Source organism: Callorhinus ursinus, unplaced genomic scaffold (assembly GCF_003265705.2).
Source record: "Callorhinus ursinus isolate GAN/ISIS: 27379988/994484 unplaced genomic scaffold, GSC_fseal_2.0 scaffold20, whole genome shotgun sequence".
Lineage (NCBI taxonomy): Eukaryota > Metazoa > Chordata > Mammalia > Carnivora > Otariidae > Callorhinus > Callorhinus ursinus.
Genome location: NW_027397082.1, coordinates 19,320,904 through 19,335,889, shown reverse-complemented (window position 1 = coordinate 19,335,889; position 14,986 = coordinate 19,320,904). Strand labels below are relative to the sequence as shown.

At 40.2% G+C, this 14,986-nt stretch overlaps 1 protein-coding gene across 3 annotated transcripts in view; it reads left to right on the top strand.

Annotated features, from left to right (window-relative positions):
• The first annotated feature begins 5,968 nt into the window (after window positions 1-5,968).
• Window positions 5,969-14,986, top strand: part of SLF2 (SMC5-SMC6 complex localization factor 2) — a 46,597-nt gene continuing 37,579 nt past the window's right edge. For 2 of the 3 annotated variants that reach the window (XM_025880371.2, XM_025880373.2), the window contains exons 1-4: window positions 5,969-6,309; window positions 8,880-8,923; window positions 9,418-10,151; window positions 11,700-11,757. In XM_025880371.2, coding sequence (XP_025736156.1) covers window positions 6,170-6,309; window positions 8,880-8,923; window positions 9,418-10,151; window positions 11,700-11,757 — 976 coding nt within the window. In that variant the 5' untranslated portion in view covers window positions 5,969-6,169. The remainder of the gene's footprint in view (window positions 6,310-8,879; window positions 8,924-9,417; window positions 10,152-11,699; window positions 11,758-14,986) is intronic. The other variant, XM_025880372.2, reaches the window with a different exon arrangement.

Here is a 14,986-nt window from a genome sequence, read left to right as displayed (position 1 = left end):
GTTAGTTCCTTTGCAGTCTTATACTACGGCTAATGCTACAACAAATAACTTTATAGATCCATCTTTGGTAACGGAGAGGTATATTTCTAAGAGACATTAGAAGGGGAATTGCTGAATCAAAGGACATGTGCATTTTATATCGTTGATAGATATTGGCCATTGGTTCTTTGAAATGCCCACAGGTATTGATTATAAGTAAAGTGTGGCAATTTCTTTAAGTAAGAACCCCTGAGTGAGAACCCTGCTAACTCCCTGTAACACTCCTCTGGGTACCGAAAGCACTATTTCTTCCTCTCTTGGTTCCAAGAGGAAATGCTTTAAGAGAGCATTCTCTCCTAGAACTTCAGAAACAAATATTAGGGCATATATTAAGACATCCAGGGCAGCTCAAAAAGGAGTTGCTGTGCAATGTCATGCCTCACCTCCCCACTGCCGGGTGCTTCTCTCTTTGCTGCTGAGAGAAGAGGAGGAAACACGGGACCTACGTTCCCACGTGGAAACTGCAGCCTAGAGAGGTTGTCTCCATTTAGCGGGGAATATGCCCCCCAGTTCCCCCAGAGCCTCGCCTCTCTACTCACTGAGGCTGAGTTCCACGTGCCATTTACCACCATGCTTGTGCAAACACTGAGCCAGTGCCACCATGTCCTAACTTGTAGAGACGTGGCAAAGATTAAAAGGGTCAGCAATCATAAAGTGCTTGAACAGTGCCTGACCAATAGTGAGGCCCAATAGGAGTTTGCCGCCATCGCCGTACTGACCTGCGAAGTATTTCTCTGATCCCAGCTCTCTATAAAAGTCAGGAAAATGAACCTGATTCACATATTTATTTACCCAGGCCCTGTAGGCGTAAGTATGAGACCCTTCCTTTGTACCTGTTAAAGCCAGAAATCTAGAGTTTTGTGTGAAATCTCTTGATTTTTAAATGTTGTCCTACGTCTTTAAGAATCACTTTGAGAGGGCGCCTGGGTGGCTCAGTCGGTTAAGCGACTGCCTTCGGCTCAGGTCATGATCCTGGAGTCTCGGGATCGAGTCCCGCATCCGGCTCCCCGCTCAGCGAGGAGCCTGCTTCTCCCTCTAACCCTCCCCCCTCTCATGTACTATCTCTCTCTCTCTCATTCTCACTCTCTCAAAATAAATAAATAAATCTTAAAAAAAAAAAAGGAATCACTTTGAGAGCTCAGGGAAGCACATTTTCAGGAAGGCTGGCACAGAAGTTTCAGTATTTTGGTGGTGTGGAAGCTTCCAGCTTCAGGATAGTGTTGGTAGGGAATGACTGTAGAGGCAAGTCAGAGCCTGATAAAGTAAGGGTCATGATGTGAGGAATTCTGGGAAGAGCACTGCAGAGGTGAGAGATCAAATGTATTCTCCCTCCCAGACCCTCTCCAGTTCCAGCTGGTGGGTTTTTATGTCAGGGGCAGGTGGAACAGGGGGTCTCTGCCTCATTTGCAACATTCTCCCTTCCCCCATTTCTCACCCACAGTCCCTAGATTACTGAGGACAAGGCTGGACCCAAGAGGGCCATCTCGGCCCTCCTCTCCATCTTGAAGCTATTACAGCGCAGGATGGGGAAAGGCCAGCTCCTCTGGAGAGACGGTCAGCCTCCCTCTACAAGGCTCCCCACTCCTGGAGGGAATGGCTTTAAAGGAACATGAGGGGAGCCTGAGCTGTGTCTCCCGACCCTCCTCACCAGCAGGAGTGACCAAAGGAAGCCCACCTTTTCTCCTCCAAGCAGCTTCTGCTGTTCAGAGCCCCCAGTACACAGAAGGGTGAAGTATGAATACAGATTACAGCAATGACTTTCAAACTTTTCCACCACTGCCCACAGTAGGAGCCACAGACCTACCTTTTATATCACTGCCTCTAAAAGAAAATACATACAACTGAAGTTTTGCAAAATAACACATAACTATAAACTATGTGCAATGCACTGATATTCCCTATTCCATTACCTCACTCTTTTTTCAGTTATGGTCTGGGACCCCCTTACATCAATTTTAAAACCCTCTAATGGGTTGCTAACCATGTGTGAAAAACACCTGATTATAGACCGGAGTCCCTAAAACTAGTATTTTCCAAAGACTCTCTTGTATTTCACGTATATGAATAATATCTATGCCTACCACCACTAGTAAACAAGATGACCGTAGGAGAAATGTGGGGAGATATTTTTCTAGTTCTTATTGAGTTCTTTATTAGTTTTTACAGTTTGCTTCCATTTGGAAAGTTATCACTTTCCAAGTGATACTGATTTTTAATTTAGGGAAATGATTTTAAGTTTTCTTCCAAAATAAATGGGTTTAAGAGTGATTTAAGTGAAAATATTGAGTAAATAATAGTACAGGAAATATTCAGGTATGTCAAAAATCACAAATATGTTACTTTTGTAGGAAATATTATCTTGCAACATTCCATAGTGAAATAACCAGAAACGTACTTTCCCTAACATAGGATCTGCTTTCTCAGAGTGTTACTAATTATTCCCAGGAAATTTAGATTATATGACATTACATTATATTACATTTGGCGTGTCCCTAGCAGCCCCTTAAAACCAAGCCAGTGCTTCTTCCAAATGCTTGTTGGGCAGTTTTGAGTTTGGCATCCATTTGCAAAGTGAATCATGTGGCTCTCGAGAAGCAGGAGCTGGCCTGTCCTTCATCAGATCATCACGTGGTCTTTCTTTCTCTGTCAGGCGTTCAAGTTAATTATTTCCTGTTTCTCTGGGTCTGTTCCTTATCCCCCCCACCCCTTCCCAGGTCCCTCTACCTTCCCCTCCACACATACGGGCTTGGCCATTGGCAGGCAGTTCTACAGTAAACCCACCTTGGTCTCTCCACCGGCCCTGGAGGAATCTCCAACAAGAGCCTTGGAATTTACCAGAAGGTAGCAATCTCAGAGCAAAAGTGTGTCATTACTGTGGAACCAGAAGTTACTTTTACTTTAGTTCTCTTCTTTTTAGTATCATTTTTTGTAACTTACTGACCTTTTGTTCTTTTAGTCTCTGCCTGCTAAGGTACTGCGTGAGCCAGTCTGCCCACTGTTGTTTCCTTTGTGCCCGCTTGGAATCTCTGGCACCAGTTATCCTGTCACTCCTCTCAGAATTCCCACATTGGGCTTGACACTCCCAGCAAACTTGATCTGTTGTTCATGTAACACTGTTGCTGCTGCTGCCCCATCCCTTCCCATCAAGGCCAGAGTGTGCCCTCCTCCTAACGGCCTTTAATAGTTCAGGGTGCCAGACTGAGCTGAGCTGCACCCCATAGAAGCTTCATGCATAGAAGCCACTCCACTCCTATGGTCTTTGCTTCCTCATCCCCACCCGCATTCCCAGAAATCTTTTCAAACTAGCCTTTTATGATCATCTGGCCTTAATTTCTCCATATTCTTTATCCAATCCCGGCTGAAGTTTTGTCTTAAGTCTGTGAGTCTTGTCTACTTTATTCATCATCCTCTCCTCCCAGCCCCACCCCAGTTCTACTCTCCTCTTGTCTCTTCACATGCAAACACCTGAGTTCTTTACCATCTCTCACCTGGTGGACAGCTTCTGGCTATCTATTTCTGGCCCACTACATGAACCCTACATGAACCGTGTGTACATGTGGCATATGTACACATTCAATGTGGGGAGAAGGGGTATAAACACAAAATAGACTGCCCAACGCTATGGAGGGGGGAGAGCCGGAGAGGCTCCCAGCAGTTCTAGTTAGTATGTTGAGCATATTTCACCCTGTGACCAAATCTGTATCATTTTCAAACACAGCTTAAACAAAGAAGAGCCTTGATGCTTATTGAGGATTTAGATAACTACTTCCCTGTTAAGAAGAGATTTTTAAAATTGTGTTTTCATTATGACTCCATCTCCATTTATTGATCAAGGGATTTCTTGCCTCACTTAACTCTATAATCTGTTGCTCAGATTAAGAAAATGTGAAAACTATTGTTTGGTAGCATGAGTACAGACTTTAAAGTGATACCTTGGAGGCCAGATGATTCAAATACTATAATCCAAGAAAAGCAACTGATTGATCATGCAGAATGTTGTTTTTTATGCATCGCTCTTTCTTATGGACCGAGCATGCAGTGAAATGAATCAGATTAAATGTTTTGTAGGTATGCCATTATAGAAGCAAGAATTTACTAGTATAAAAACACCCAAGAGAAAGCACTAATACAAGATAGGAAATAATACATGTAAAAAGCCCCAAATAAACAAATGTGTAAATCATTATTCATTCAACACATTTCAAGCATCTATTGTATTCTTTGTTAGAGAATGATGCTACGTACAACTTCTCACTTATTAGCAGAAAAAATGCCCCTGATTTTAGTGTTTCCTTTCTTGCATCACCGCTACCTAGTATATTAGCAGCATATATATGCTTTTTGGGTTGTATGACAGATCGTACATTCACTGTTTATCTTTTACCCTATGCTTTGGAACCTTGTGGGCCACTTTTATTCCTCATTAATTCTTCCTCCTAAGGGCTAACCAGGAGGGAAAAGAAGTGAACTTCAGGTCAGTCAGCCTTGCTTAGCTACAGAAGCAGTCAAATCTCAGTACAATAAACTTTTTTTTAAAAGATTTTATTTATTTGTTTGACAGAGAGAGCACAATCTGGGGGAGCAGCAGGCAGAGGGAGAGGGAGAAGCAGGCTCCCTGCTGAGCAAGGAGCCCTATGGGGGGGGCTTGATCCTAGGACGCTGTGATCATGACCTGAGCAGAAGGCAGGCACTTAACGACTGAGCCACCCAGGCGCCCCTCAGCACAATAGACTTTAAATACCTGTCTAAATTCTTTTGTGTTTTAAGATTTTGTTCCACCCAAATGATTGAACAGGCCTGACAATTAAAGCTTGGACATCCTGAAGATATCACATACAACGTATGTGATAACTATTAATATATTATATACAATATATGTCTACATATATTAGTTACATTAATATATTACATACATATATGTCAGACAGTATCTGAGGTATCTCTGGAAGATTTTGTAGTAAATTAGAGTATAAGAGTATGTCTAAAGAGCAAAGGAAAGGGAACACTAATTTGCTCAGTACTTATTACACGAGAGACTCCGAACTGTTAAGTTTACACTGCTTATCACTTTTATAGTTTACAGTTTCCCAGAAAAATAGAATAGCATTTTATAGATGTGGAAACTGAGGCTCAGAGATATTCTGACCAGTCTGTGAGGAAAATCCTGGCTAACAGCCTCCAACCCACAAGCCCCTTACAAAGGACTGGAGAGTGCTGGCAGCTTTCACTAATCTACGCTGTCCACACTTAACATGGGTAATTGAAAGCTGACCCTGTGTTCCTTTCAAAAATCTCCAAAGAATCTGGCTGCAGAGACTTCATGGATAACTCATTTCAACAGCTGAGAAACAAAATGCTTCTGTGGAATAAAAACAGCCTTTATTTCAGTGGGGTTTTTTTTTTTCTTTCTTAAAAAAAGAGAAAAGGCATCCACCACATACTTAAGAACTCTCACAGAACGGACAAGTCTTCAGATTGGGTTGTGCAGATTACCAAGGAAATGGTGACAGCATTAGGGCACTTTGGCCTAAGATGTTAAAGAGACGATGTAATGAACAGCTGGGGATTTCTGAGGCACAATTGTATGACACAGGAAGCCCAACTGTTGGCCATCCTCACCGAGGGCAGCTGCCGGGCTCGGGTTTGCTTCTGCAAACCTCGTCCCTCGCCCTCGAGCAGGCGGCTGCCGCCAGCTGCCGCAGCACCCGCAGCGGCCCGCGCCTGTCCGCCCCCGCGTGCCTGCCAAGGCCGACGCGGCCCGGATGCGACGGTGCGCTCCCCCCACAACCGCGCACGTGACGGGGGGGGCAGTTTTCTTGTCCCCTCCCCCTTCTCGAAACCCCGCCTTCTCCTGAGAGGCTGCGGCTTTCTATTGCGCCACTACTGGAATGACCGCCGTGCCAGCCAGTCAGAGGGCGAACCTTCAAGTAAGATCCGCCCCCTGTTGGTCCTCAGGTTCCTTCCCGCTCATACAGGAGTCACTTCCGAAGAGAGAGAACCGCCATGAAGAGGGAAGGGGGTGCCGCCCAACTCTGCTCCGACAGCCTCCCCGAGTCCCAGCAGCAAGACGGCAACCACGCACCCAACTTCTCCAGCCACAGCTCATGCCGCCGTCGCCAGCGGCGCCGACATGACAAGGCGCTGCATGCCCGCTAGGCCAGGTTTCCCCTCATCCCCAGCCCCGGGGTCGTCGCCCCCGCGCTGCCATCTGAGACCCGGTAGTACCGCCCCTGCTGCAGCGGGAAAGAGAACAAAGAGTCCTGGGGACAGGTACCGTGGAGAGGGCTGGAGAAGGGGCCGGGTCGCGGGGGCAAGGGTATGAGGGAGGACTGCGGACGCCCGCTCTTTCAGTTCCCGCCATCCTCCGCGAGCTCAGGCCTCTGCGTTCCGGGGCCTGGCAAACCCCTGCCCCGCCTCCGCGCGGGGGCTTCTGGGACTTCGAGTTTCCTTTTCTGTAGTTGGGACGCAGGTCTCGGTCTAGTGACCACAGCTTGGGTGGCTACGGAGAGCCCGCCTTAGGTAGACCGTGATTTTTGTCTTTTACGTTAGCTGGACCCGGGGCCCTACCTGCTTAGTGCATATTTAGGTGGTTTTTTGTACGTTGCAGTTCTACTGATCATAGTAGCTTAACAGTATAAATCTTTTCTAAATTGTGGGTGAAGTTATGTACGACGTGACGAGGAAAACCTTTCCACGAATTACTTTATAGTCCAGTATGCACGATAATTGATACTTGGCATGCAGATTTGGAATGTGATATGTTTTTTCCTTCAGTAACTTTCCGCCTCTCCAGGAGGCTAGGTTTTTTGTGAAGATTTTGTGGGAGCTATGTAATAAGATGGGGAGTTTTGACATCCTCTGACAATAAAACATGTTTAAATTCTCTACGCACTTGGTACTGTCTTTTTTATTTTAAGTTTTAAAAAGCTTGTAACAAGTTTAACTGTAAGTTCATCTTCTAGTGTGGTACAGGTCCACAATCCCTTATCTTAATTGTGAAAGCCAGAATGCTACGAAAATCAAAAGTTTTCAGTAAGTTTGGCACCACCTCTGACTTGGCAGCCAAACCTGACTAGAACTAATGGAAGCCTGTTTATGGGCTTTATGGCATTAAGTGTGAGTATTTGTAAGCTTTGCTGGAGAAATATTGGTGTGTTTGCTTCTGGGGTGCAGTGTCAGACCCTACTTGGGGGGCTTTATGTAATGCATCCAAATTACCCCCTTTCTAAAGTCCAGTAAATTCAAAATTCAAAAACACATTTGACCCCAAAAGTTTCAGATAAGGGGTTGTGAGCTGTTAATAATTTTTAAAAACTAGTTATAAATAACCAATGAACATTTCTATGCATATGAAATTAGAGAACTGTTCCTACTTGAAAGTTGCATTCATGGTTACTTTATAGATTTCTTGTATGTTTTACCCAAAACCATTTTTCCCTCTGGTGTATTACTCGAAAAGGAGCCTGGAATCTAATATTTTAGGAAAGGTATAATGTTACTTTTAGTAACTAATGTAAAGGCATATTTAGTATTGTTTTGAATTAGCTGCTGCTTAATCCTTTCCCCTCTCTCCTCAACCAGTAACAGGGCATCATCCTTTCCCGATTTGCAGAACCTCTGACATTTTTTCGTTTATTCTCCTGTGGAATTAATTTTGTATGTTTTATGAAAACAAACGCATAAATGATTCCTTAGTCTGTCACTCATATTCATTTCATAACCAGTTAGCTTTTCTACCGACATTTTATAAACATTGTAGACTCTCAGTAAACCATTAAAGACGGGTGTTGCTCTTTGAACGTGACCTGTGAAGCGTAGGAGGGACTTGGATTGTTCAAGTTTTCTCTGAGCATTCCAACCTCATAATGAATAAATGTTTAGGGAAACTGAGTGTACTGCTTCTCTTTCAGTAAAATGAATATGTTTTAGCAGAATTTTGCCAGGAAGTTAATTTTTTGCTCTACATATGATGACATTTCTCTTTATGCAGCTGACATAACTCTAAATACATCAATCCAAATACAAATTCTGGTAATATGGTTCACTTTGTGTTACTGTGCAGAAAGGTGCAGAAATCCTTAAAAATTAAAACAATTTGGTTTTTGTGATTGTTCACTTTCTTTCTTTTCTCTTGTTTCGTGTTTTCCCCAGGCAATGTGTTATTTTTGTAAATATCTTAAAGAGTTTTTAGGTAAAAATTAAGATTTTGAAACACTAGTTGTGAAGACTCATTCTAATTTCTGTTGTTACTTAGATTAACATCTTACTGTAGTATATAAAGAAGGTAGTATAAGCTTGGCACTTGATCCTTTCTGCCTTTTGGCCAGCATGCCCTTCAACTCAGCTGCCTCCCCAGCTGGGCCCAATCACTGATATTGCCATTCTACCATCTACTCTTGTTATGAGTCTGTTCAGGTTTTACTGAGTTTTCATAATCTCCATTATTCATTCAGCAAACATCTACTGAGCATTATTTTGTACCAGTCACTGGAGATACCAAGCAATAGGATCAGATCCCTTCATGTAGCAGTCAGCTTTTCCTAGGAAGCACACTGTCAATTCCCTGGATCTGTACTCCTGTCTTATCATTTTAGTACTGTAGATTATATAAACCTCAGTTGTGCTTTTATAAATTTGCTCCTACAGGAAATGGTAAATTATATTTTCAGTTTTTTATAATCAGCTTAGCAAAGCATTATTGCCATTGTCAGAACGTGATTAAACCAGGTAGTGAAATCCAATCTATATCCTATAAATCTAGTATTCTCCCCTTAATCTGAATTATTGAGGTTTTAACGTTTGCTTATGTGATACCATATTAGTTATGCTTTTATTTTCAGGAAGCAGTCAATTATAGATTTCTTCAAACCAGCTTCAAAACAAGGTATGTATACTATTAATGCATTTTTTTGCAGGATCTTTTGAAGAGGGAGATGGATTCAATAAATTTCTCTAAGCTCTTACTTGATTAAGCATAATGTTCAAACTGAAAATATAATGAAAATGCAGTGTTTTTTACAAAGATAAGTTCTAAACATCATGAAACTTTTTGCTGTTATTCTTTCTTACATTTAAAATACTCAGTCAATAATGTTCATATTGCATACTATTTTGATTCTCTAATACAGTAACATTTTATAAATGGAGCCATATGAGCTTACAAGATGTAGCAAAAGGGAGCTTTATGGAAGTAAGGCTATTAAATAAATCATGTCTTAATTCCCCCCCATGAAATGTGTATCATCATCTAAATACTGATTTGAAAATTCTTGTGATAGCTTAGTATTTTAAGTATTATTAATTTAAGCAAATATACAAAATGTAATAGTTTGTGTTATTTTTAATAACATGCAATTTGTGTTTTAATTGGCTATTTAGACAGACATATGTTGGATTCTCCACAAAAATCAGACATCAAATATGGAGGAGGTGGATTGTCCATCACTGGGACAGAGCAGTTTGAAAGGAAACTATCCTCACCAAAAAAATCTAAACCTAAAAGGATGCCATCAGAAAAGAGCACTATTTTAGAGGCTTTCATGAAAGGTGTGAAGGAGCACCATAAAGATCGTGGTATGCATGAGTCATGTCGGCCTTGTGTGTCAATAGCCACCAAATATCCAAAGGCAGTTACAAAAGTCTATGTTCCTCCATATTGCTTGTCAAAGGAGATGAAGGCACTGAAGAAAAAACATCGATCTCCAGAGAGAAGGAAGTCACTGTTCATTCATGAAAATAGCAGGGAGAAGAATGATAGAGATCGAGACAAGACCAGTGCAGATTCCAAAAAGCAGGCCACAGTGACAGAAACTGACATCTTCAAGAACAGCTCTAGAAGTCTTAGCAGCAGGAGCAGCCTATCCAGGCACCACCCAGGAGAAAGTCCATTGGGGGCTAAATTCCAGTTGTCATTAGCTTCTTACTGCAGAGAAAGAGAACTAAAGAAGTTGAGAAGGGAGCAGATGGAGCAGAGAATCAACTCGGAAAATTCTTTCTCAGAAGCAAGCAATCTTTCCTTAAAATCCTCTAGTATAGAAAGAAAATGTAAACCAAGGCAGGAACAAAGTAAACAGAATGACGTCACACCTGGAAAGAGTAATCTTTCAAACCTGGTATGTGTAATAATTACTGGATTAGCCTGGCTACTGCTTTATTTAGCATGCTAAATCTAAAAATATTTAATAACCATTAGCATAATATTGGTATCTTTTGTTAAGGAAATACTGATACACAGTTTGTTTAAAACCTAATTTCATTACGTTTCTTCTGACTGTCCGTAGGATTCAGTTAAGTAGTGTTTCTTGCCCTTAATTTTTTCAGACCATGAACAAAGACCTTTCTTAAGAAAGTAAGCATTCTTTTTTTAGGCAAGTATAGTCATTTTTAAATTAGGCTGTGCTGAAGGGAGATACTTAGGGAATGGAAAAATCTAAAACAGGAAGAAATGTTTTAGAACAGCGATTCTTAAAATGTGGTCCCTAGACTAACAACATCAGCATCACCTGGGAACTTAGAAATGCAAATTCTCAGGCCCTGCCCCAGACTCACTGAACCAGAAAGTAGAGGTAAGATCATCAATCTGCAATTAACAAGCCTTCCAGATGATTCTGATATACTTTAAAGTTTTGAGACTCACTGGTTTAGATAGATTATATGAGTCCTAAATAATTTTGAGAATGGGTCTTACACAACTTAGATAATACTTAGAAAGCTATCCAAATACATATAACTTCACATTCTCCCTTGAGAATAGACCAAACCCAGATTAGCATAAAAACTTGTCTCCCCTAGAAAGACAAGTGCCTCTGTTTCAAAGAACTTCTCTACATACAGAGCAAATAAAGGAAGATCAGATATCAAGAAAGGGCTATGTTGATAAGATGCTATGAGATTTTAAAACCAGATAGACCAAAAAAGTAAACCAAACTATGACATTTTAGGAGGGAATGGAGAGTGTTGCCTTGTATATTCCTAGAAAATGTATTTGTAAACTCCAGGGTTTGTTTGCAAGGAGTTTGGTGTCTTTACCAATGAGATTTGCTAACAGTCAATAGACGTTAGTAACATTTGGTCCATTCTTATAAGATTTTAGAGTTTGGTTGTATATCAGTACTTGAACTGAAGTATTGAAAAGTCTGTTATGTCCTTTTTTTTTTTAGAGATTTTATTTATTTGAGAAAGAGCACAAGTGGTGGGGGGGCAGTGATAGGCAGACTCCCCACTGAGTGGGGAGCCCGACACAGGGCTCAATCCCAGGACCCTGAGATCATGACCTGAACCAAAGTCAGGCATTTAGAACTGACTGAGCCACCTGGGCACCCCTGAGTTATGTCCATTTAATTGGCAAATATTAGGCTTACTGTTTCTTTTTCAAAATAATGATACAGTGCTTAATCTTGAGTTAATATAAAGCTCTAAATTTGCATTATGAAAACTGGCTTTTATTTTTATGACATTTTTACATTTTATGATACAAATGCCCTTCATTTTTATAAAACTTCAAGAGTTTAAAATGTTTTATTATAGAAGTTTGAATTTATTTCCAAATATAAGTGCTTGCTTTAATTGGTCTAGAAATCTGTGTTTAAATGTTATAAAGAAAAGTTTACATTCTTTACTGGCCCCAATTCCTAATTAACTTTTTCTCATTTTGCTAATAGGAAAATGGACATTTCTCAAGGAAAAGATCCTCCTCTGATTCATGGGAACCTGCTTCAGGTAGAATCAAAATTAATTTATTAATTTTTAAATAAAATTGTACCTCAGTGGCACTTTTTTTTTTAAGATTTTATTTATTTGACAGAGAGAGACACAGTGAGAGAGGGAACACACGCAGGGGGAGTGGGAGAGGGAGAAACAGGCTTCCCACTAAGCAGGGAGCCCAATGCAGGGCTCGATCCCAGGACCCTGGAATCATGACCTAAGCCAAAGGCAGATGCTTAACGACTGAGCCACCCAGGTGCCCCATCAGGTGGCACTTTTTTAAAACAAATTGGTTTAAATACTCAATTTCCTTCCTAGAGGGAAATTGAATGTCTCAGATCAGTTAAGAGTTTGGTTAAATTATATTTTAAAAGAATAGTACTTGAATTAGTATGCATAACCTGTCGTTTGTCTTGACTTTTTTGTCTCTTTCAAGAGTTCTAGCAACACGTTTCTCATTTTGATATTCAGTGTTCTACTGCTGAATCTTGGCTACAATAAGAAGCATAATCTTATATTATTGGAATTGTGGACTCTCTGAGATCTTGGTATTATAGATGCTTTGTATAAGGTTGAAACTGTTATCATGATCCAAAACAGTGTTTCCTAATATTTCAAGTACAAAGATAACCTTTTTAATATCAAATTTCCAAGGACACCTACATGATATTAATTTGTATTTTTAGTATCTGTTGGTTGAGGAAATACATAATAACAAATAGCTACTGTTAATTCAGTAATTCTTAAAGTATCTTTGTCTTTTCTTAACTAGAAAATAGAACAGTGTAAAAGTCAAACATTGCAGAAATTCATAACACAGAAAATGAAAGGCTCCCAGAAATAACAACTGTTAATAGTCTGGTGTATCAGATTTTTTTCTGCCATGATTGCAAACTTTGAAAAATGGATCTTACAGATTTCCACACTCAGTAAGATACAGTGGACATAACAGTAATAGCCAACATTTATTGAACAGTGACTGTGTGCCATGCCCTGTTCTTTGTGCTTTTAATTCATTTGATCTTCACATCCTCATAAGATGATTTTAAAGATGAAAAAACAGTGGTACAGAGAGACAGATGTGACTCCTTGTTCTTCAGGTTTCATGTAAGACTTTATTTTTTATATATTCTAGAGGTACAGTACATTTTGACCAGGTGATCTCAAAAATCAATGTTTGGCCAAGGCTGAAACCATAATCACCATCATAGAGGGAGCTTCTAGATACAGGAATAAATTTGAAGTTTTATGTGGTTTTTAAAATTTTTATTTAATTTCTGCAATGTTGTTGATTTTAATGATCTAATTTCATTGAATTTTGACATTACGAAATACAACAACAATAATTTCTCAGCCACCAAGTTGTTCCTGTACTCACTGTATTACACATTTGTAGTAATAAGTGATTTGCAGTGAGGTGAATGGAGGAACAAAGTATTTTTAGTATAAAATATTTTGCTCTGCCAGTATAAAGGGCTGCTAGTGGTGGTGTTGCCACCAAGCTCTTCAGCTTTTTTTTTTTTCTCTAGTAATGACTAAGATAAAAATTCTCTTCAGCTCATAGATTTGCAGATTTCATCAGTGGTGACTGTAATGGAGTTTCATTTATATAGTTCCACATATTGCAGTTTTTGAACAGTGTTTGAAAAAGATGCTTTCTGGGTGCCTGGGTGGCTCAGTCAGTTAAGCATCTACCTTTGGCTCAGGTCATGATCTGGAGTCCCAGGATTGAATCCGAATCGGGCTCCCTGCTTAGCGGGGAGTCTGCTTCTCCCCCTGACCCTCCCCTCTCTCGTGCTTTTTCTCTCTCTCAAATAAATAAATAAAATCTTTAAAAGAAAAAGACGCTTCCTGTCCCGGGAGCTCTTAGGTATCAAAGTGTTGTCCTTTCCCCCTGCCTTTCTGGTTGAGATCATGTCATTGATGAACTCCCAAAATCAAGGGAAGAGGGCAGACACCTCGTGTTTACATCAGAGTTTCTACACGTTTTAGACCAGAGACTCTTTAAGGCCTGCGCTCTTATTTCACTAAAGACAAACTAATGGCAGCACACGTTGCTAATGACAGTGGATTTTTTTTTTAATAAAAAGTTTACAGATCAAATGTGAAATAAATATGAAAAAAATAAAAAAAGATGCTTTCTGCATATTTTCATAAGCAGATTTAAGATTCACTTATATTTTTATTTCTAATATTTTAGCATGTTTCATAATCATTTTTAGTTATGGTATTGTACTTTTTAATAAATGCACATTTGTGCTGCATTTCACTGTCAACAGAATATAAAGGACATAAGGGACTTTTTCACTAGATAACCTGAAGAATGCTTATCTTTATCAGATAGTGAATAGATCTTAATAATCCAAATATACTGTCTTGTTCATATTATTGCTATTATACTTCTCAGTTGTGATCATGATGTACATAATCACACACAAGTTAGAGGATTTCAGAAATGTTGATAAAGTCATTTAGCTCTTTAGTCTTCCAGAATCCTGTCCTTGGGCTGCATTCTGAGGTCCAAATTAATCCATCCCTTGTTTATTCTATAATTAGTAAACAATCTCCTATTTTTTTTCTTTTTTTTTAAGATTTTATTTATTTATTTGATATGGGAGAGAGGGAGAGGGCAAGCACAAGCACAAGCACAAGCAGGGGGAGCAGCAGGCAGGGGAGAAGCAGGCTCCCCAAAGAGCAGGGAGCCCGATGCGGGACTCGATCCCAGGACTCTGGGATCATTAACTTAGCCGAAGGCAGCCACTTAACTAGCTGAGCCACCCAGGCGCCCCTAACCAGTCTCCTATTAATGGACAGTTGGATTTTTACTTTTTTTCTATTTACAAATTTAGTCTCTTGTCTTACCTGTTATATATATTAACAGCTGTTTGAAATGTTCTTAAACAGTTTACAGCTTGTACAAGCAGTGCAAAAAAGAATTCTGCAGTTAACCCACTGCTTTAGAGAGCTTGCAAAAGGGGAACTTCCCCACAGTACCATTTCAACCTCCTCTAATTCTAGATGTCAGAAGCTCTTAATAAGCTGATTTTTCCTAAACTTTGCCCATAAACAGGTTTTCTCTCCTGTTCCGAAATTGAAGACCTGAACAAATCAGAAATTTCTCCTCATGTCTAGCTGTATATAAATTAACTTCTGTAGGAAATGGAACAGAACTCAAACTGGCAGCTCTCTAGCTGTCTTTTTTGAAATCCTAAACTTAAAATAATCAGTGTAAGTCCACCCCAAG